Raw genomic sequence first — 21,536 nt, 5'->3', positions numbered from 1 at the left:
AAAAGATCATGTTTGAGTGTAAATGCAGTTTGCAGAAAATTCCCTGCTCAAAAGTTCTTGTCTCTTGCACTGATTTTTTCCTTTAACATTGTGAAGCTCTACTTAGAACCTTCTTAAGATCCAATAGTGCAAAATGCAAATTCTTGGAATTTTTTGACTGGTCTTAAGATTTTGATCAGGAGTGTATGTAGCATTGTTGTGGCACTAAAGGGTAGATGTAATATAAAATCAGAAGACTAGGAGACAACTACTGGAGCTGATGTCATTAATTTAAAAACAAAAAACAAAATGAAAGTGAACACAAAAACAATGAGAATACATAAAATAACCCATAGAATTATAGAAATGTTTACAATACAGCAGTTAAATTTCAGAGGTAATATACACAAGGTTTGTTGAAATGAAAAAAAAAAAAACAGTCACAACAAGATCACTAACTCCCCATTAATAATTGGCACCGTTCAGCACAGTTACCAACTAAGACAAACATCAAAGAGGAAAGTCCATGACTTTTCCATGAATACCCATGCACAGTTATCCGTAACTGAGAAGGGATTTGGGGTAGTATTTGTGTATCAGTATAGTGAGGTGGATGGGGAACAGGGCACGGACTGTAACAGCCTCCCACTAGACCAGTATGGAGGGATTTTCAAGTTCTCCTGGCTCCCAGTCAGATTTCAGTTGCTCACCATCCTTTTACCCCAAAAAGTGTCACCTGGCCATTTCCATTCACAGTTCAATGCATGATAAACTTTATGGCTCCAAGTTCACTGGTAGCTTAGATCTAAATCATATTTATTTAGTGAGCCTTAAAGTGTATAAGGAACAGAAAGGAATGAAGCAAGAAGTTGCCTGCAAACCTGTAGCAGCTTTGTCTCCAGCTATTCCCCTCACACATGACTATGGAAAGCTGGATTTGGCCTGTTTTACCACTCCACATATTGTGATTGGCTGAATGAATCATGTGACTATGATCGCCTGACTGATGCTGGTGATGCATTTAAGGCTATGGGAAATACTTAAGGGCAGATTTAACCCTGGGTGTCAGGAACCAGAAAATCTTTATCGAGCAGTCCGGCAGCAGACAGACACAGGAAACCAGGAGTTAAAGGTAAGTGATTTATTTATAGTGCAGGTGAAATATCTACAGGACGGACGTCGGGATCTGAAAGAGTGAAGGACACGGTAAGTATGGCGGAGAGAAACGCGAGGAATCAGCGAATGGTAATTGATGGTTTGTATCTAAAGTTCTTACGAAAGGGCAGCGGGTCCGGCACTTGGAGGAACAAGCTGTGGTGGGTTTGAGTCCAGGATGGTGGTGAAAATCCTTCCAGTGGTGAGTAATTCCTTCCAGATGATATTGTGAAGCAGACAGACAGGCACGGGAGGCAGGTAGTATGAGCGTTAGCAGAGGTCTCAAGAAAAACAAAAACCAGACTGGATCCACGGGGCAGAAGGTAATTCCTGAGGCACAAAAGCGAGACAGAGTTAGTCAAAACTCAGGATAACAAAATCTTTCTTGTACGGAGGCTCGGCGACTTTACCACAAGCAGGTAATGCTCCAGCGCTGGTCTGGTCTCTGCCACCGCCTTAAATACTCCTGTCCTCGCCATCAGCCAGATCACTTGCAGGTGAGGAGGGAGAGTTGACGAGACGTCAATCACTCGCCTGGCCACGCCTACCAGGAAGTACTCACAAACACCAACACACAATCCCCAGAAATCCACCCTCACCACACTGGGTTATACAATGAGTTCAAATTATTTTATCATTTATACGCAAGTGGTCCTATGAGGTACATAGGATGGCTGAATGGAAAATGTTGAATAAAGTGTACTATACCCCCTCTCTTCCTGGCAGTTTTGGAGGAGTTGAATGACTGAGGCTAGATATGTAGAACAATACGGGGGAGAGATTCAGCATTGATAACGTTAAGGATTTTCTGCCTGAGCACAGTTCTTATACCTAGTGTAACCTATATAAAATAACCTATTCACAGTCTTATGGGGGTGGGTCAAACTGACTTGACCACACTACTAGGTTCTGGGCAGGACGTTGAAAAATTGAAAGTGCATTTTATTACCTGTACTATGATAAATAATTATCAAAAAATGTTATGATTGACATGATCTTTTGTTCACAAATGCTTTATTCTTTGTATGCCCTGTATCAACTCACCCAAGATGGCAAGCTACCAGATCACCGCAGAATTGTGGTAGGAACTGTCAAAAACCATTCTCCCTATATGGACCTATTGCCTTTGTATTATTGACTGATGGACTATTAGTTCACCTTACATGCAAATGGACCATGGATCAGTGAAACTCTTGGGTGTCATGAAGGTTTTTGTCCTGCTTTTATTATTTTTTTCCCCATATTGTTTATATTCATAACTAACAATTATTGTTATATTATTGAATATCTTCTTATCACATATGCAATATACATTTGGATCCTGGTAATAACTTTAATACATACAAGTTAAACTTACTTTCTGTCTTTTGGTGCTTTTATTCACACACACAGGCTCCATAGCCTAACTTATTTCTGGTCGCACTTAGCCGTGTGAGCGTTACACCTGCATAAACTTGTGGGAATAGAGTTTTATGCGCAAACCAAGTTTTTCTCCCAAGACCTTAAAAGTATTCCAAGCCGATCTCTGTAACATATACACTCACTAGCCACTTTATTAGGTACACCTGTCCAACTGCTCATTAACGCAAATGTCAAATCACCCAATCACATGGCAGCAACTCAATGCATTTAGGCATGTAAACATGGCCAAGACGATCTGCTGCAGTTCAAACCGAGCACCAGAATAGGAAAGAAAGGTGATTTTAGTGATTTTGAACATGGCATGGCTGTTGGTGTCAGACGGGCTGGTCTGATTATTTCAGAAACTGCTGATCTACTGGGATTTTGACGCACAACCATCTCTAGGGTTTACAGAGAATGGACCGAAAAAGAAAAAATATTCAGTGAGTGTCAGTTCCGTGGGCGCACATGCCTTGTTGATGCCAGAGGTCAGAAGAGAATGGCCAGACTGGTTTGAGCTGATAGAACGGCAACAGTAACTCAAATAAACACTTGTTACAATTGAGGTATACAGAACAGCATCTTTGATCACACAACACGTCAAACCTTGAGGTGGATGGGCTACAGCACCAGAAGACCACACCGGGTGCCACTCCTGTCAGCTAAGAACAAGAAACTAAGGCTAAGACAATTTGCACAGGCTCACCAAAATTGGACAATAGAAGCTTGGAAAAATGTTGCCTGGTCTGATGAGTCTCGATTTCTGCTGCAACATTTCGATGGTAGGGTTAGAATTTGGCATCAACAACATGAAAGCATGGATCCATCCTGCCTTGTATCAATGGTTTAGACTGGTGGAGGTGGTGCAGTGGTGTAGGGGATATTTTCCTGGCACACTTTGGGCCCATTAGTACCAATGTCCATGTCCATCCCTTTATGACCACAGTGTACCCATCTTCCGATGGCTACTTTCAGCAGGATAACACGCCATGTCATACAGCACGAATCATCTCAGGTTTCTTGAACACGACAATGAGTTCACTGTACTCAAATGGCCTCCACAGTCACCAGATCTCAATCCAATAGAGCCCCTTTGGGATGTGGTGGAACAGGAGATTTGCATCATGGATGTGCAGCCTACAAATCTGCAGCAACTGTGTGATGCTATCATGTCAATATGGACCAGACTCTCTGAGGAATGTTTCCAGTACCTTATTGAATCTATGCCACGAAGGATTCAGGCAGTTCTGAAGGCAAAAGGGGGTCCAACCCGGTATTAGCACGGTGTACCTAATAAACTGGCCAGTGAGTGTAAGCTTTGGCTGACTGCAAGACAGCCAAAGCTTATCTATTAACTTTAATCAATGTATTTTGAAATAAAGGCTTATGTACAAGTTTTGAAAGGAAAAGCAGCAAGTGAAGTGGTAGGAGCATTTTCATCTGTATTTTATGAAAGTCAATTTTTTTAAAGAATTTTATTTAGAAATTTTAGGCCTTATTGACAAAATATGGCATTCTACACTTTGCCACAGCCAGTGACCTAAAGGCATTCACTGTAGAAAGGTTTAACTGTACTTTAAAACAAGAATGTGGCAATATTTTACAACTAACAGCACATGTAAATACATCAGTGTGCTTCGAGAACTAGTAAAAAGTTATAATCACCACTCAAGTATAAAAGTTATCCTTATGCAGGTGACGTCTAAAAATATTCTCTAGGTGTTATGCAGTCTTTACAGTGCTATCAAATATTTCATACCCGCATACATGGGAGACATTAAGACAGAGTTGGCTATGTTTATTGCCTCCATTGTTGGGTCTGTTGCCCTGAACTATGGCGGCAAGGTTGTTGTCACCTCTTGTGGCGCCTATCCAGGTGGCTGCCCTCAATCCAGGTGGAAGGAATACTTTGATGACCTTCTCAATCCCAGCAGCACATTTTCCATTGAGAAAATTGGGTTGGGGGGCTTTGGGGTTGATCTGTCTATAAATGGGGCTGAGGTTGTTAAAGTAGTTAGAAAGCTCTGCTGCGGCAACGCTCTGAAGGTGGATGAGATCCACACTGAGTTCCTCAAGGCTCTGGATGTTGCTGGGCTGTCTTGGTTGACACGGCTTTGCAACATTGTGTGGAAATTGTGGGTAGTGCCACTGGATTGGCAGACTGTTAAAGAAATTTTAAAAAACAAAGATAGAGTAAATGAATTCTCCAAGGAGACAAGTCAATACAACAGCACAAAATTATCGCTCACAGCTCACTTTTAGCCACAGCTAATGTAACAATAAAGTCATAAATCATAGTTTTCTGAAATTTGTCTCACCCCTGTAAGCCCAATTATAAAATTGTTGTGATCCAAGTCAGAAGTAGCTTATCTCCTCTTTAGAATGTAAACCTCTAAAGAGCAGGAAACTCCTGCTCCCTGCAGTTATATCACATAGTCCTTGGCATGTACAGGTTTACTATGACAATGTTGGAGGGCAACAAGCCTTTATTAACAAAATTTTCATAACCGTTCCTCTTTTCAAAAAGGGGAACTAGAAGGTGTGTTCCAATTACAGGGGAATCTCAGTCTTCAGTGTTGTGGAAAAAAAACAATTATTATCCTCGGTGGAGGTAATAATTGTTGCATGTCAGCATAATAAATGATTAAGCGTAATTCTAATTTTGTTATGAAAATTTATGCATGGGCTCAGTAACACTTCCACAAACCATTGTCTGTAAACACAGTTCACAGTACCATCCACCAATGCAGGTTAAAGCTCTTTCATAAATGTCATAACCAGCAAACATGTTTGTTGCCTACTATTTTATTTGAAACCCCTTTAAGTGTGTCACAGTAACAACAGAATAAGAGTTCACCACTGCATGTGATGTAAAAAAAGAAACACAAATAAATAAACAAACAAACAAAAAAAGAAATCGAGTATAATAAAATATTTTGGTACCTGTATACTGGTAGTGTATTTACAAAAGAGGTTTAAAATTTATACTACACTAACTGATTTCAATAGAGAGATAAATGAGAATAAGATAAAAGAAAATTAAGACATTCCATAATTGTGACATGTCAGCCTATGACATCATTAATCAAAACAGCTTTAAATCTGTAAAGTCTCCCTGAAATATTTTACCAGAAATTATCATTTTAAAAGCTGATCTGAACCAACTGTAGAAAAAAGCATAAACAAATGGATTCAGCATTGAATTGGACCATCCAAGCCACTTAAAAGCTTCAATAACAACAACTGGTATTGTGCAATTTTTCATATGGAAAAACAATTTAAAGAAAAAGAAGGGAGTCCAACAAATGAGGAACACTCCCATCACTAAAGCCAGAGTTTTGCTGGCCTTTCCCTCCCTCTTACTGACAGCTGATCTTATCTTTATGTTGTTTTGGATGCTGCGTGCCTGCTTCTTTGCTACCATCAAAATTTTTAAGTAGATGGTTAAAATCATAAAAGCTGGAATGTAAAATGCAAAAACTGTTCCTATACTGGATTCTTTTGTAGTTTTAAAAATATCACACTTCCAGCTGAAATTGTCACTTTTTACCCCACGAATTGTGATACCAATTCCAATCAGAGCAGCAGGAGTCCAACTTAGTAAGATCATGGTCACAGAAACACGCACAGTCATCTTAGTTGCATATGTTAGAGGCTTACATACAGCATAATATCTGTCAACAGAGATAAAGCACAGGTGTAAAATAGATGATGCACACAGTAACAAATCGAAAAGATCTCGAAGTACACAAAGTAAATAACTTAAATACCAGCATGAGCTTAAAGACAATATTGTGCTGAAAGGTAAAACTAATGCCCCAACAAGAAGGTCAGCTACAGCCAGAGAGAGAAGGAGGTAATTTGTTGGAGTGTGGAGCTGTTTGAAGTAGGCAATGGAGATGATTACAAGAAAATTTCCACAGATTATAAGAAGAGACAAANTAGAATGTCCAGGAAGTTTTGGTATCCAAGGTGAGATGCTCCCTGGTGTCACAATGAAGACTAATTTACTACCAAACTCTAACAGTATTTCTTTTCTTTAAAGGCAATAAAACCAGAATGCAATGATTTGTAATTTAGGTGGACCCTGTGTTTATTTAGGAAAATAAAAAGGGATGCATAATGTTATGACACTTTTTTTATAGACAACATGCAAATTGAATCAAAGGGTGTCTTTGTGTTTACATTTAAAAGGTAAAACTCAGCTACGTGAATAAAAATCTTTTATAACTACATTACAAAAAATGTACGCCCTACCATGGCTTTGATCCTATAAAGGATGAAATGAGATGAAGTAAAAAATGATTGTTTTTGTTGTTTTTGGAAATTAGGAATATAATCTGTATAAGCAATCTCAAGACATAAGTCATTCTGAATAAAGTGATCAAGTCTGGGACAACGCTATCATTGTCAATGGATTTACAGTTCAGAAAACAAAACAAATTGAGGTGGCATCCTAAAAAAAAATTTGTAACTGGGTATACTTAAGTGCCTTGGTTTCATTTTAACGTCCAGATAGATAAGAAAAAATAAATAAATATGGGCTGACTGGTATAAACAAGCTGTTCATAGGCATGTCTGTTTTATCTGAACCTGAGTAGTGCAACATCATAGGGCTTTTATGCCAGACATTGATTAACTATAACAAACATCAGGGTTGAGCAGCTAGTGGTATATATGGTGTATAAGTGTAATTGGTACAATTGCAATTTTCTTTGCAATGCAGCTTTTTTAATCTCCACCAAGTAGATTGTTTTTGGTAGTGTTGGTTAGTTGGTTTGTATGTCTTTTACCAAGATTCTTTAAATAAACAATGAACAAATTTTGACGAATTTGTGCAAAATGTTGGGGTTTTCACAAGGAAAGATAAATTAAATTTTGGTGGTTATTTGAATCACAATCCACATTGAGTTATTTTTTAATAATGCTTTGTCCTTAGAAAAGATTTGCACTCTTCAAGTGCTTCTAGTTTGGAATTAAAGCATTTTGGTTTTGTAAATCAACCTGTTTTCTGACTTTTTTTTAGGTTTTCTGAAAAACAGAGGAGTTTGTTAACTGTCTGAAAGGCTGTGCACAATCGTTTGCTAAAATGGTATATTCCTTCTTGAAAAATGTTCTGGAAAACTGATGACAAAAATTGGGCTAAGCAATGTTGAGAGAGGGGGGGCCTGTCATGTTGGAGTTTGCACTTTAAGCCCATGTTTTTCACATTAATTTGCACGTCTTTGTTTACATTTTATTTTGTGATATACTGTAAATGCGGAAGTTTATTTTGCAAAATGAAATCAACTCTAATAATATTGTGGATGATGATTTTTGGAACCACTGGGTGGAACCACAACTCAATGCTAGAACATTGGTTACCATTTGGTACTGATTCACAGCCTAAGATAAGTAACTCCAAAAAATAAAAAAATAAGATTAACCTCTGTGTTATCTTTTGTGATCTTTGCAGTCTATGACCCTAGTCCCAGATCCTTGGGTTCCTTCCTCTCGTTTCTGGTCTCCCTGCATCTCCTGGTGTCTCCCAGTGCTTCTTTGAAATCAGTTACCTAGGAGGACTATCTACCAGGAAACCCCACCAACAAGCTCTACAAGAACCAAGCAACCTGACATATACTCACCAAAAGCCTTGCGCTACGAAAACTTGGCGCAAGTTGTGTAAACAACGGAAGCGCTATGGACAACGTTGGCCCTGTGTTGTTGCTGTTTTTTAAACTTATGGGGATTCTCCTGAGACTTCAGGAAGAGAGGCGCAGTGGAAGAAATGCTCTGGATGCTGCGATTGTTGCATCGAGTAGGACAGCTGTTATCCGCCGGAGATTTCAGGCTTTACAGCGCCTTCAGCTGGGGGACAGACAGCATAAACATTGCAGGGTAAGCTAACGCTGTTGTTTATATTCCTACCGTTCGCTCTTTATGCTTGCATCTGGTCCCACCCATGACCAATGAGTGAACAGGAGCTAAGCTTGCACCACCCACAAAGCAGGGCCGACCCGGCTGGCCCTACTCCGAAGCAGGGACCAAAGAAGCAGGGCCGGCCTCGAAAAAATGCCGATGGAAACGCGCATAAAGCAAGCGGAGTAAAGTGGAGCTGGGACCTTTAGAGCCTGTGTAAAAGGGGCATATTTAAGCCTCAGTCTGGGTTCAGATCTTCGCTGGTGCATCGCGCCTCATGGGTTAGGATCTGCAGCCACTCTGCTCTAACCAAGCTCAATATCAAGCTAACCTGCTTTGTCTTGTGCCTGTTTTTCTTCTCGCTTTAGATTGCCTGTTTTTGATCACTGGTTCCTAACCCCTCCCCCTCCCCCCTCCCTGGACGGCCCCGCGTCACTTGCCTGAAAAGACCTACCTTCTTCCTAGACTCTTGGACTCCTTCTCTTCTGGACAACTTCTGGCTTCGCCTCCGGTCCTGGAAATTCGTAAGAAAGAGAAACACAATCATTCATGTCTGTCGAATTATTCTTTGGATCATCCTATGACCAGAAACTCACCCTGCCCTTCCTCGTTTTTTCAGAACTCCCGGGTTGTTCCCCCTCCCAGCACAGCACCTGTAAATAAAGTCACTTAACTTTATTTTTGTATCCAAGTCTGGTTCTTCGGGTCCGCTCTTCAGACGCTTCCTGGTTCTACTCAAAAGCTTATTTAAAATAGACTGAAACGTAATAGAACAATTTTCTGTGGTCAGATTAATTGAAATTTGAAATTCCTTTGGGAAATCACAGACGTCATGTCCTTTGTACAAAAGAGGAGAGGGACCATATAGCCTGTTATCAGTGCACAGTTCAAAAGGCCGCCTCATTGATGGTATGGTAATTTATTAGTGCAGATTTATTAGTGCCTCTGGCATGGGCAGCATACACATCTGGAAAGGCAACACATCAAAGCAGATTTCTTTTTTTATTATTTTGCTAATTCTAATAATACAAAACTAAAAAACCAACAGCATCCATTCCAGCAGCATTGCTTTGTAGTAGAAGAGTCCATGTGCTGAACTGGCCTACCTGCAGTCCAGATCTCTCATCATAATATTATCCATTTTCTGCCACTTGTTTTGGAATTGGGTTGCTGGGGTAGGTGCTTAAGCAGAGAAGCCCAGACCTCTCTTTCCACAACCACTTATTCCTGCTCTTCTGAAAGGATTCCAAGGTGTACCCAAGCCAGCCAAGAGGCTTAGTCTCTCCAGCATGTCCAGGGTCCTCCATGGAGTCTCCTCCCAGTTGGACATGCCCTGAATATCTCCTTAGAGAGGTGTCCAGGGCGCATCCTTATCAAATGCCGAAACAACCTCAGCTGGCTCCTCTCGATGTGGAAGAGCAGCAATTCTACTATTAGTCTCTCCCGGATAACTGAACTTCTCACCCTGTCTCCAAGGGAGATCTCAGTGACCCTGCAGAGAAAACTCATTTCGATCACCTGTATCTGTGATCGCAGTTCTTTCTGTCACTACCCAAAGTTTATGTCCATACGTGAGGGTAGGAACATAGACCGAACAAAGAGTTTTGCCTTGCAAGCTTCAGCTTAGCTCCCTTTTCACCATAATGGACTGGTTCAAAAAACAGTATAAATAGTATTTTTTATTTAAATTTAACAACAACCATATTATGATTTTCTTTCAACTGATGTTGGCTTCAAAACATTTTTCAGTTTAGCTTTAAAGGCACCAAAAAAGTCAAAAAAATAAAATTCTCACTGTGCTTTGGTCTTGGATAGAGATTGTATAGTGGAGAAGATACAGGGTGGCAACCTCCACTCACACTTTCTCTCAGAGCAGAAACTGAAGAGTATCCTCAGCATGCTCCACCCGAGGCCTAAGCTGATGTCAAGTGGGATGTAAGTGACAGTGGCCTGAAATCCTTTGCCTTACTGGGGTTCCTCTTCTTTAGCACTGACATGAAACAAGGTTTTCCATAAGCAAGGAACATTCCTCAGTCACAGCATCAAGTTTAAGATGTGCTGGAGTGGCTCCCAAAGCTTGGCAGCCCAAACATTAAACAGCTTGTGACACACATTGACAGTGCCAGCTGCTTTTCTGGGGTGAAGTCTCCTCAGCTTCTCCTTTATACTACTAGAACAAAAAGGGAAAAGCAAAGAAAAAATCAAAAGGTATTCTGTCAGATCATTTTTACCCTCTGTTTACTTTGATTAAAGCGTTTCAACTTCTGCCATCATAAAGGCCACGTAATTATTATGCAACCTTTTGAAAAAAGTTAGAAATGAAAACTTGTTTTTGAATATTTTTTTATAAGATAATGTAAAGTAACTGATAGGATTGTCAGGAAAAACACAACCTGACATTCAGTCAATTTAACAAATTAATTGTGGGCTCACTGTAATAAACTAGTTGTGTTAAATGCAATAATAATGAAGCATGGACAGCATAAACAGATGTTTGTTGTGTTGTGATGATGAGTGGGCGATAGGCTTAAGAAAAAGGTCTCCAAATTAAAATCTACCTAAAGCCCCTTACAACCTTGGGCATGCCCTGTTCTACCTCCACCCACATCTGGCCAAGATAATGATCACTGGTGTAGACCATGGCATTTGTGACTGTTATTTCATCCAAAAGACTAGGGTTATAAAAGATATTGTTGATGAATGAACAGTATTCAAAGATTTAAATTTCAAAATGTGCATACCTAAAAAGATATATACCTGTTTTTTTTTCTAAATAAATTTATGTTTTACAAATGTCCCAACCAAAAAAAAGCAAACATTTCTTTATCTAGTCTTTTATTTGGAGCACCTTTAATGGTGATCTATTATGCCAAACTTACTTTTTGTGTCATGGTTTTAGGAGTTGATTTGGCCCACATGCAGAACACCCTCCGGAGGCAGATAAGAGTTTTAAAGGTTTATTGAAAAAATAGAATAATGAGAACAAATGGTCCGGAACTGGAAACTCTGGAATGGATCCTTGACTGTGTGAAAAAGTGAAGATTAGGATCTGGAGGGGAGGAAGGAAATTAATAATTTTGCTAGATCGCTTACAGAGAAGTTGATGGTTCACCGTCAGGGAGGGATGAGTGGGGTCGGAGGGGTGGAAACTGAAGCTTGAGTAATCCAAGGTGGAGAGCTGCTTGAGATGGTGCTCAGAACCAGGAAGTTGACGGTGGTGCAGGAGGATGGTATGGTAGATCGGCTGAGAGGGCGAGCAGAGTTCGGTCGGAAGGAGGGGCTTGAACAGGGAGCTGCCAGCGAAGGTCCTCAGAGTTAGAGGTTGACTCAAAGGTCTATGGTTCAACAGGATGGCTTGAGTAATTTCCTGACGAGGTAACTGAAGCGTAGAGAATTCCACGTCGGTTAACACACTGGCGAAGAATTGCTGGCAGCGCGCTCCTCTTAAGCCTGTCTATGATCGCTCCAGATGAGAAACACCTGTCACTTCCCAGCCACCAGAGCTCAGGCACCACCTGTAAATAAGGAAGCAGCAAGCAACAAACAAAGGGAGGAGACTCCCAGACCCCAACATTTTGCATGTTTTTGTACTTTCATTTGGGTATCTACTGCTTATAGAAACCGTCCAAGAGCAAAAAAACCCAAAAACAAACACCCAGCCATCTTTTGACAATGAGTAAATGTTTTCTGGTGTCTGCAAAAACAACCTGTTTCAAAACCATTGGGATTGTTGTGTCACATTCCCCATTACCTAGCAACCCCAAGTCGAGCCCAGCCCCTCACCTAGCAACCCAAGTAGAGCTCCACCCACTTCATTACAAAAAGTCCATCACATTTGTTCTGCTGGTTTTACCGCTGAACAATGTCTGCTGAAAAAGGAAAATGTTTTGTTGTCGATTGCAATATAGAATGTGTTTATATTACCGATGTCCCGACCCACAACCAGTTGGGTTTCGGAGCTCTGATTGCCATTGTCTGACTCGACAAATGTCGGTGCGGACCTCTGATTGCTACTGTCCTGACTCGCTATCAGTCGGGTTTCTGACCCACTTATTGCCACTCTCCTACTGGACAAATGTAGGTTTTTTACATTTGTTTAATTGTTAGTATATTTACAAGATACATTTTATCAGCAGTACACTGAGGATTTTAGATATTTTGATAAACAAAAAAAATGAGAATAAGATAAAAGAAAAGTAAGATATTCAATAATTGTGATATATCAGCATAGGAAATCTTTATTCAAAACAGCTTTAAATCTGTAAAATCCCCTTGGAATATTTTACCAGAAATTATCATTTTAAAAGCCGACCTGAACCAGTTGTAGAAAAAAGCATAAACAAATGGATTCAGCATTGAATTGGACCATCCAAGCCACTTAAAAGCTTCAATAACAAGGACTGGTATTGTGTGATTTTTCATATGGAAAAAAAATTTCAGGAAAAAGTAGGGAGTCCAACAAATGAGGAACACTCCCATCACTAAAGCCAGAGTTTTGCTGGCCTTTCCCTCCCTCTTACTGACAGCTGATCTTAACTTTGTGGTGTTCTGGATGCTGCGTGCCTGCTTCTTTGCTACCATCAAAATTTTTAAGTAGATGGTTAAAATCATAAAAGCTGGAATGTAAAATGCAAAAACTGCTCCTATACTAGATTCTTTTGTAGTTTTGAAAATATCACACTTCCAGCTGGAATTGTAATTTTTCATCCCACGAATTGTGATACCAATTCCAATCAGAGCAGCAGGAGTCCAGCTTAGTAAGATCATGGTCACAGAAACACGCACAGTCATCTTAGTTGCATATGTTAGAGGCTTACATACAGCATAATATCTGTCAACAGAGATAAAGCACAGGTGTAAAATAGATGAAGCACACAGTAACAAATCGAAAAGATCTCGAAGTACACAAAGTAAATAACTTAAATACCAGCATGAGCTTAAAGACAATATTGTGCTGAAAGGTAAAACTAATGCCCCAACAAGAAGGTCAGCTACAGCCAGAGAGAGAAGGAGGTAATTTGTTGGAGTGTGGAGCTGTTTGAAGTAGGCAATGGAGATGATTACAAGAAAATTTCCACAGATTATAAGAAGAGACAAAGAGACAGCAACTGCATATAAAAAGTAGGAGGTCACAGTTTGTTCCTGGATACCTGTTGATTCATTACAGAAAAGCTGATCTTCAATGACATCATTAGTCCTGTTGACAAAATTGTTTTGTTCCATGCATAAATCATCAATACTTCAATAAATACATTTGCAATATATTTAGATCTTAGAGAAAATCTGACACAGTTATTTCCAAAGTTCTGTTAAAGGAATTTTAGTTAAGGTTTTAGTGCAGTGCATTTTATTTCATGCCTGACTATAAGTGTGTGTGGATGGGTCCTTTGGTTCTGCACCTCAGAACAATGAATCTGCTAGATTTATTAGATCAGATGTTCATTAGCATATGTTTATTAGAATGTCCAGGAAGTTTTGGTATCCAAGGTGAGATGCTCCCTGGTGTCACAATGAAGACTAATTTACTACCAAACTCTAACAGTATTTCTTTTCTTTAAAGGCAATAAAACCAGAATGCAATGATTTGTAATTTAGGTGGACCCTGTGTTTATTTAGGAAAATAAAAAGGGATGCATAATGTTATGACACTTTTTTTATAGACAACATGCAAATTGGATCAAAGGGTGTCTTTGTGTTTACATTTAAAAGGTAAAACTCAGCTACGTGAATAAAAATCTTTTATAACCAAAATCCAAAAAATTTACACCCTTTCAGGGCTTTGATCCTATAAAGGATGAAATGAGATGAAGTAAAAAACTATTCTACGTTGGTTTTGGAAATTAGGAATATAATCTGCATAAGTAATCTCAAGGCATAAGTCATTCTGAATAATGTGATCAAGTCTGGGACAACGCTATCATTGTCAATGAATTTACAGTTCAGAAAACAAAAAAATTGGGGTGGTATCATAAAAAAATATTTGTTACGGTACATTTAAGTTCCTTGGTTTCATTTTAACGCCCAGATAGATAAGAAAGAAAAAAAAAAAAGGCTGACTGGTATAAACAAGCTGTTCATAGGCATGTCTGTTTTATCTGAACCTGAGTAGTGCAACATCATAGGGCTTTTATGCCAGACATTGATTAACTATAACAAACATCAGGTTTGAGCAGCTAGTGGTGTATATGGTGTATAAGTGTAATTGGTACAACTGTAATTTTCTTTGCAATGCAGCTTTTTTAATCTCCACGAAGTAAATCTCACAAAAAAGATCAATTAAATTTTGGTGGTTATTTGAATCACAATCCAGTTATTTTTTAATGATGCTTTGTCCTTGGAAAAGATTAGCAGTTTTGTGAAAAACTGAGGAGTTTGTTAACTGTCTAAAAGGCTGTGCACAATATTTTGCTAAAATGGTATATTCCTTCTTAAGAGATGTTCTGGAAAACTGATGACAAAAATTGGGCTAAGCAAGTTTAGAGAGGGGGGGGTCCTGTCATGTTGGAGTTTGCACTTTAAGCCCATGTTTTTCACATTATTTTGCATGTCTTTGTTTACATTTTATTTTGTTATATACTGTAAATGTCAAAGTTGATTGTTTAAAATTAAATGAAAGATGAGTCAGAACGCTCATCTTTCTTCATGGAAGAAGGTCCTAAATGTATTCCTTCCACTGACTGCATCACTGGTTAAGGTCAACAACACCACACCTCCTCTATACACAGTATTGGTAAAGTGCCTCAGCTGACCAAAGGCTTTTTAGATTTTTCTTGGAGATGATCGAAAGCCTTTATTCAAGAGCTCCTTCCAAACCCAAGCTTTTGCCTCAGCAACAGCCACAGCTGTGGCATGCTTGGCCTGCCAGTACCCCTCAGCTGGAGTGTGGAGTCCAACTAGCTAACAAGGCACGATAGGACACCTTGTTCAGCTTGACTCGTACACCCAGGGTGTCCACCTCCGGGTTCGAGGATGGTCTGCCACGAGAGGCACCAACAACCCTGTGGCCACAACTCATGGCAACTGTCTTGACAATAGTGGTGTGGAACATGGGCAACTTAGTCTCAGTCTCCCACCTCAGATGGGATGCAGTTGAAACTCTGCCAGAGGTGTGAGTTCAAAATCCTTTTGAGTTCTTCTGCCAGGCACTCCCAGCAAACCCACAACACTAGGCTTTTGGGTCTACTGAGTCTGTCCGGCATATTCCTCCACCATCTGATCCAAGTGACCACCAGGGCTGAGTAGAAATGAGTTGACAGCTTTGCTCCTCTCCTCACCCAAGTGTCCAAAACATTTATCCACAGATCAGATGACATGGCCGCAAAGTCTATCATTGATTTGCAGCTTAAGGTTGTCCTGGTGCCATGTGTACTTGTGGACACCCTTGTGTTCAAACATAGTGTTTGTTATAGACAAACTGTGACTAGCACAGAAGTCCAATAACAGTACACAACTCGAGTTTAGATCAGAGAGCCCATCTTACCCAGTCATGCCTCTCCAGGTTAGACTGTCATTACCCACATGGGCATTGAATTCTCCAAGCAAAATGGCAGAGTACCCAGCCGAAGCACCTTTCAGCACCCCCGCTGAGGACTCCAAGAAGCCTGGGTAATCTGAACTGTAGTTTGGCATATAGTCACAAGCAATGGCCAGACCAGGTCTCCCACCCTTAGGCACAGGTAAGCTACCATCTTACTCATTGGGGAAAACTACAATACACAGGCACTGAGCCAGTGGGCTTTAAATAGCCTCTGGAGATGAGCCCTACCACCATGGTATCATCAGCAAAGTTAATGATGGTATTGTTCAGGTGGGTGAGGGTACAGTCATGGGTATAGAGGTTGTAGAATAAGAGGCTTAGCACACAGCCTTGTGGAAAGCAAGTACTGGTGCTCAGTGCTGAGGATAGATGGGAGCAGTCTGTCAGAAAGTCTATGATCTGGCAGCAAATATTATGTGGGAGATGCAAGTCACCCAGCTTGCTCATCAATCTGCTCAGAATAATGGTATTAAAAGCCGAGCTAAAGTCCAGGAAAAGCAGCCTTGCATAGCCCCCACTCTGGTCCACTTGTGACAATGTGGTGTGTAGAGCGATAGTGATAGCATCCTCTGTAGACCGGTAGGCTTGGTAGGCAAACTGGTGGGGGTCAAGTGTAGGTGGCAGGTATTAAGTGATGTGACTTTGAACCAGTTTCTCAAAGTGCTTCATAATTATGGGGGTTAGTGCCACTGGCCGATAGTCATTGGGACTGCTAATATTGTTCCTTTTTGGCAGTGGGATGATGGTGGAGGACTTTAAGCATGGTGGAATGGAGCACTGGGACTGATTAAAGATGCTGTTAAAAAAACCCAGCTAGCTGGTGCGCGCAGTCCCTCAGCGTCCTGCCTGTCGCACCGTCAGGTCCAGCAGCTTTTCTGGGATTTACTGCCTTCAGGATTCTCCTTACTTCCCATACCTGCATAGTGATGGTATGGCTGTGGAGGGATGACAGCTGCAGTATGGGATCCGCTAATGATTCAGCCCCGAAACGAACAAAGAAGTGGTTAAGCTTCTCGGCTAAAAACGCATCCCTAGAGATTTTGGTGGTGTTGCTGGGTCTGAAGTTGGTGATGTGCTAGGCCCCTTACCACACCCGCTGGCTGTGTTGCTGATGAATTTCTTCTCAATCTTTAGCTTGTAGATTGCCTTGGCCTCTCTGATGCTTCTCTTCAGAGATGCTCGAGCGCAGCTGTACAGGCCCCTATCTCTGGACCTGAAAGGGTTATTTCTCTCCCTCAGCAGTGGCAGAAAATGTCCCAGTCCGTGCTAGCTTAACAGTCCTGCAACTGCTGGGTAGCACCACCAGGCCAAGATTTCACATTCTGTATTTTGGGGGATGCTCGCTTCTTCACCGATTTGTATGCCGGAATAAGAAACAGTGACATGTAATCAGAGGAGCCCAAATGGGGCAACTGAGTATCCCTATATCCGTGCTTGATGGTGGAGTAATAGGCTTTATCCAGCGTCTTAGCTCCACTAGTCGCACATGTAATGTGCTGGTGGAATTAAGGGAGCACTAATTTCAAATCATCATGATTAAAGTGCTCCGTAATCACATGCACTGCCTCTGGGTGGTTGTTCTGTTGCCAGCTGAGAGCACTGTGGCTAAGAGCCTTATTAGCGTTAGCACTGGGTGGAATGTACACAGCAGTCACCATGACAATAGTAAACTCAAGCGGAGGGTACAAGGGCTTACATCTAACAGTGACAAATTCCAGGTTTGTCGAAAAGGGCCTGTCAATAACCGTGACATTTGTGCACCAGCTTTTGTTCACATAGATGCAGAGCCACCCTCTCCTGGTCTTACTGGAGTCACAGCTCCTGTCATGTCTATGTGCTGTACATCCTGCAAGCTCAATAGCCGAGCCCGGATATCAAACTCGGATGACCCAGCTTTCCACCGGCATTTGAACGCACCACTTATGCATGAATCTGAGGCTCCCCGGAAGCATGAAATGAGTCTCAAAAAGATTGGTAACTCGTAACCTGATTTGTGGGTAAATGAAGTTTTGTCTGTGTGTATTGGGCGACTCCTGTACATGTATTTAACGATTTGTAGGCAAATCTAGTACTACACACACACAAGTATTTTGAAATTATTTTCTCTCCATAGAAAGATTCCAGCTCCAACCCGGGGCTTGAACCCAGGACCTTCTTGCTGTGAGGCAACAGTGCTAACCACTAGGGTTGAGCCGGATACACGTTTCATACGAGTATCCGGTACAAATAAAACATTTTTGCCAAATACACGCATGATACGAATAAAACTCGCCAATATTCATGCTCAGATATCGAAAAAAAAAAAAAGTATAATTATCTCCGCTAGTCCTGAAGGAAAATCCTCATCCACGCTCGTCCTGAAGGAAAATCCTCATTGGGTAACTGACTGTTTTCACGATCTGTGATTGGCCAGTCACAGAGCGCCCGCCCCGCCCTACACACACATACGTCTCTGCAGCGAAAGCTGTGCAACATACGCAGTGCATTTGACAAGACAGAGCTGAAAATGGCTCATGTCGCGTCATTCACTGCATCCACTCTGGTCGTTTTTGTTGGGGTTTTTTGACCGTCTGCTTTTTCTTAGTTTTAGTTTTCTTACTGTAACCCTCTGGGTTCCCAGAAATGTGTGTGTTATTGTTGTTTTAAAAATGACAAGGTTAACAAATTTAATGTATGCAAATTAATATCTTAAAGTAAGATATAATAATTTCCAAGACATATGATGGGAGAAAAATAACTTAAAAAGTTAGAAAGAGTAAAGTAAAAGACTGGTTAATATGTGTGGTTAAAATGTGGTGTGCTGTTTCTTTAAGAGAGAACAACATGGTGTAGTTTATGTGGGAAGTACACCTCAACACGAGGTGTGACAGACAAGGATGCTGTGTGTACATTTGCTATTGGATGATTGCTATTCTCCTGAAATCTGATTGGCTGGAGGGCGGGAGAACAGGAGAGCGAAAAAGGAAAGAGAAGGAGAAGGATTGAGGAGAGCGTGCGGTGAGGACGTCGAGGAGGGAACTCTCGGAGGATGCCGTCGGAGATCTGAGGAGGCTCGTCGCAGCTCGGACAGGAACACGATGTGACGGGATCGTTTTGAAAAGGTGGCGTGCCATATTTGGGGACCGTGTGACTCGAGGAGACTTGGCGGAGTGCCGCTGGGACCCCGGGTGAGTGGAATCAACATCAGGCCTGCAACGGGAGTTTTAATGACTATTTTGCCGGCATTTATTTGTTTTCTTTTGTTTGGTGGGCCCACCAATTAAACAATGCCAGTTATGGTATGGACTTTCTATTATAAGTAAGAACTGTTATGTGTTCTGGAAAGTTATAAATAAGTTACTTCTGAACTCTTGAGGTGTTTAATACAGAGGGAGAGTCCCTATTTATCAACCTGTAGGTTTGATAAGGTCTTGTGTACTTTTATTTGTTATTTGTGTTAATATTTGTAAAGGTAACAAAAAGACATTTGGGTCTAAATATGGTTCCCACAGTGATAACTGTGGTATAGTTTCATTTCTATTTCTTGAGTTAGTAAATAAATCCTTTATTCTTATAAAGTGTCCTTATTTCTGGGTCAGACATACTCAGTTTCACTAGCTGGACCATGGGGTGTTACAATTAGCTTTACGAACCCGAAGCGTTAAATCTAGCATAGATGACAGAAAGCGCTACATAAATGGAGGCATCGCTGGGATTCAAATTCGAAAAACAATAAAAGTAAATAAGTAAACAATAAAATAAACTTGTATGTGAAAGCTAGTCCCCAAGGTTTATTTAGTTAAGCTGTTTTTTTTTTTTTCGTTACTGTCTGACCCAGATAACTAACTTGGTTAAGTTGAACCTGTAGTTTAACAAGGGAACAGTAAGAACTACCTAAGACTTTTCAAAACTGAAATAAGTTAGTAAAACATTAACTACAAAATGTCTTTGTTGGAAAATTGGTGCACAGGGGAGGGCTTAGATGCATCCCATGCACTTGTAGTGAAACAGGTCCCCATTGAGACCACAGTTAAGCACATTGAAGAAACTTTAATGACTATCAAAGTCCTAGGACGAGTTAGGGTGAGAGGGCGTATGTTTAACCCTCAATCACAGTCCTTGATGGTTTTATGCGAGTGTAGTGAAAGAGTAAACACAAAAACTATACCTCTGGATGTGCCACCTATTGAAGGAGGTGAACTGTGGACATTGCATGGGCCTGCAGATGAAGAAGATGTCAACCCTGAAAAGAGACAAACAGATCCTCTCTCACAAGATAGTTCTACATCTACTGAAGAAGCAGCTGCACCAGAAATGCTGTCATCCGAAGCTATGCCAGGAAACTCTGCAGAGTCGATCATCAGAGCAGTTGGTGATCTGCTAGCAAAGACAATGAAGCCTGCCCAAGAAAGTAATGTCTTCAGGCGTCTCCGAACATATTCTGGCATAACTCCCACACCTCCAGGAGAAGAGAGTTTGGAGACATGGATGGAGCAAGCACAGCTAATGGTGGATGAGAGTGACTGTTCCTTTCGAGAGAAACGGAAAAGGATCATAGAAAGCCTGAAAGGACCTGCTCTGGAGATTGCTCAAGCCGTAAGAGCTAATGATCCAGATGCATCCCCAGAGGAATATATTGAAGCTCTAGAAAGAGCATTTGGATCACCAGAGAGTCCTGAAGATCTCTACTTCTCCTTCAGAGCCTTGCACCAAAGCTCAGGTGAAAGACTTTCTGATTTCTTACGGAGAGTAGAGCGAAAGCTAACAAAAGTGGTTCAGCGAGGAGGGATAACTCCCAATATGAGAGACAGTGCACGTGTGGACCAGCTCCTTCGTGGAACCACAGAGTCCGAAATAATGCTACTACAGTTACGCCTAAGAGAAAGAAAGCGTAATCCTCCTCCCTTCCTGACACTGTTGAATGAAATCAGAGAATAAGAGTTTCAACAAGCAGTAAGGAAGAAAAATATTGCTCCTTCTGCTAGACCATTTGTCAGGCAAGTGAGGGTGGAAGATGAAAATAAGTCGGAATCTGAAGTTCAGGAGCTGCAGGCTCAAGTCAAAATGCTGCAGTCCCAAGTGTCTGAACTCACAACTGGTCAGTTAAAAGCCACCTCGAATGCTCAAAATGCATTCCACACAGATGACCTGAAACCCAGAAAAAATTATGAAGTTCAGGCTTTACGAAAACAAGTTGAGGATGTGCAACATCATCTCAACATGATGACTGTGACACACACAAATCCTCCTCAGACTAAAGGTGCAAGATGGAGACCAGAAAACAAAACAAATAAAGTGAATAAAGCTCCCCCTCACCTTAGTAGCCAAAGAACAACTCACACCAACCATGATGAAGATGATTTCTTCTGTTACAGGTGTGGGGAAGGAGGACATGTGTCTACTCATTGTACGGCCCCTGAAGACAATGGCAAAGTCATTCAGAAACTGATCCGTTCTCTAAGAAGACAAAAAAGAAATGAGACAAACAAACAAGCAAAAGAGACCTCAAATACCAACTGCTCTGTCAAAAGGAATGCAGTTGATGCCCAACATGCTACAGGCATCCCTAAGGGACTAGTAGGAGAGG

At 41.0% G+C, this 21,536-nt stretch overlaps 3 protein-coding genes across 3 annotated transcripts; 1 reads left to right on the top strand and 2 right to left on the bottom strand.

The window, feature by feature from the left end:
* Positions 1–3,995: 3,995 nt before the first annotated feature.
* On the bottom strand, positions 3,996–9,740 carry LOC108247827 (trace amine-associated receptor 1-like). Its single transcript, XM_037981709.1, has 3 exons — positions 9,691–9,740; positions 8,888–8,947; positions 3,996–6,572 (listed from the first exon to the last, which is right to left on the bottom strand). Exons 1-3 carry the CDS (start codon positions 9,738–9,740, stop codon positions 5,621–5,623), a joined length of 1,062 nt encoding a protein of 353 aa, XP_037837637.1. The 3' UTR covers positions 3,996–5,620.
* Positions 8,893–19,679, bottom strand: LOC108247823 (trace amine-associated receptor 1-like). The gene is made up of 3 exons (XM_037981402.1): positions 11,527–19,679; positions 11,313–11,456; positions 8,893–10,603 (listed from the first exon to the last, which is right to left on the bottom strand). Exon 1 carries the CDS (start codon positions 13,654–13,656, stop codon positions 12,676–12,678), a length of 981 nt encoding a protein of 326 aa, XP_037837330.1. The 5' UTR covers positions 13,657–19,679; the 3' UTR covers positions 8,893–10,603; positions 11,313–11,456; positions 11,527–12,675.
* A 212-nt stretch (positions 19,680–19,891) lies between these two features.
* LOC119618024 (paraneoplastic antigen Ma2 homolog) lies at positions 19,892–20,931 on the top strand. Its single transcript, XM_037981708.1, has one exon. It carries the CDS (start codon positions 19,892–19,894, stop codon positions 20,885–20,887), a length of 996 nt encoding a protein of 331 aa, XP_037837636.1. The 3' UTR covers positions 20,888–20,931.
* Positions 20,932–21,536: the final 605 nt, after the last annotated feature.

The sequence above is a fragment of the Kryptolebias marmoratus genome, linkage group LG19, assembly GCF_001649575.2.
Source record: "Kryptolebias marmoratus isolate JLee-2015 linkage group LG19, ASM164957v2, whole genome shotgun sequence".
NCBI classification, from domain to species: domain Eukaryota; kingdom Metazoa; phylum Chordata; class Actinopteri; order Cyprinodontiformes; family Rivulidae; genus Kryptolebias; species Kryptolebias marmoratus.
This window is presented reverse-complemented; position numbering and strand designations above follow the sequence as displayed.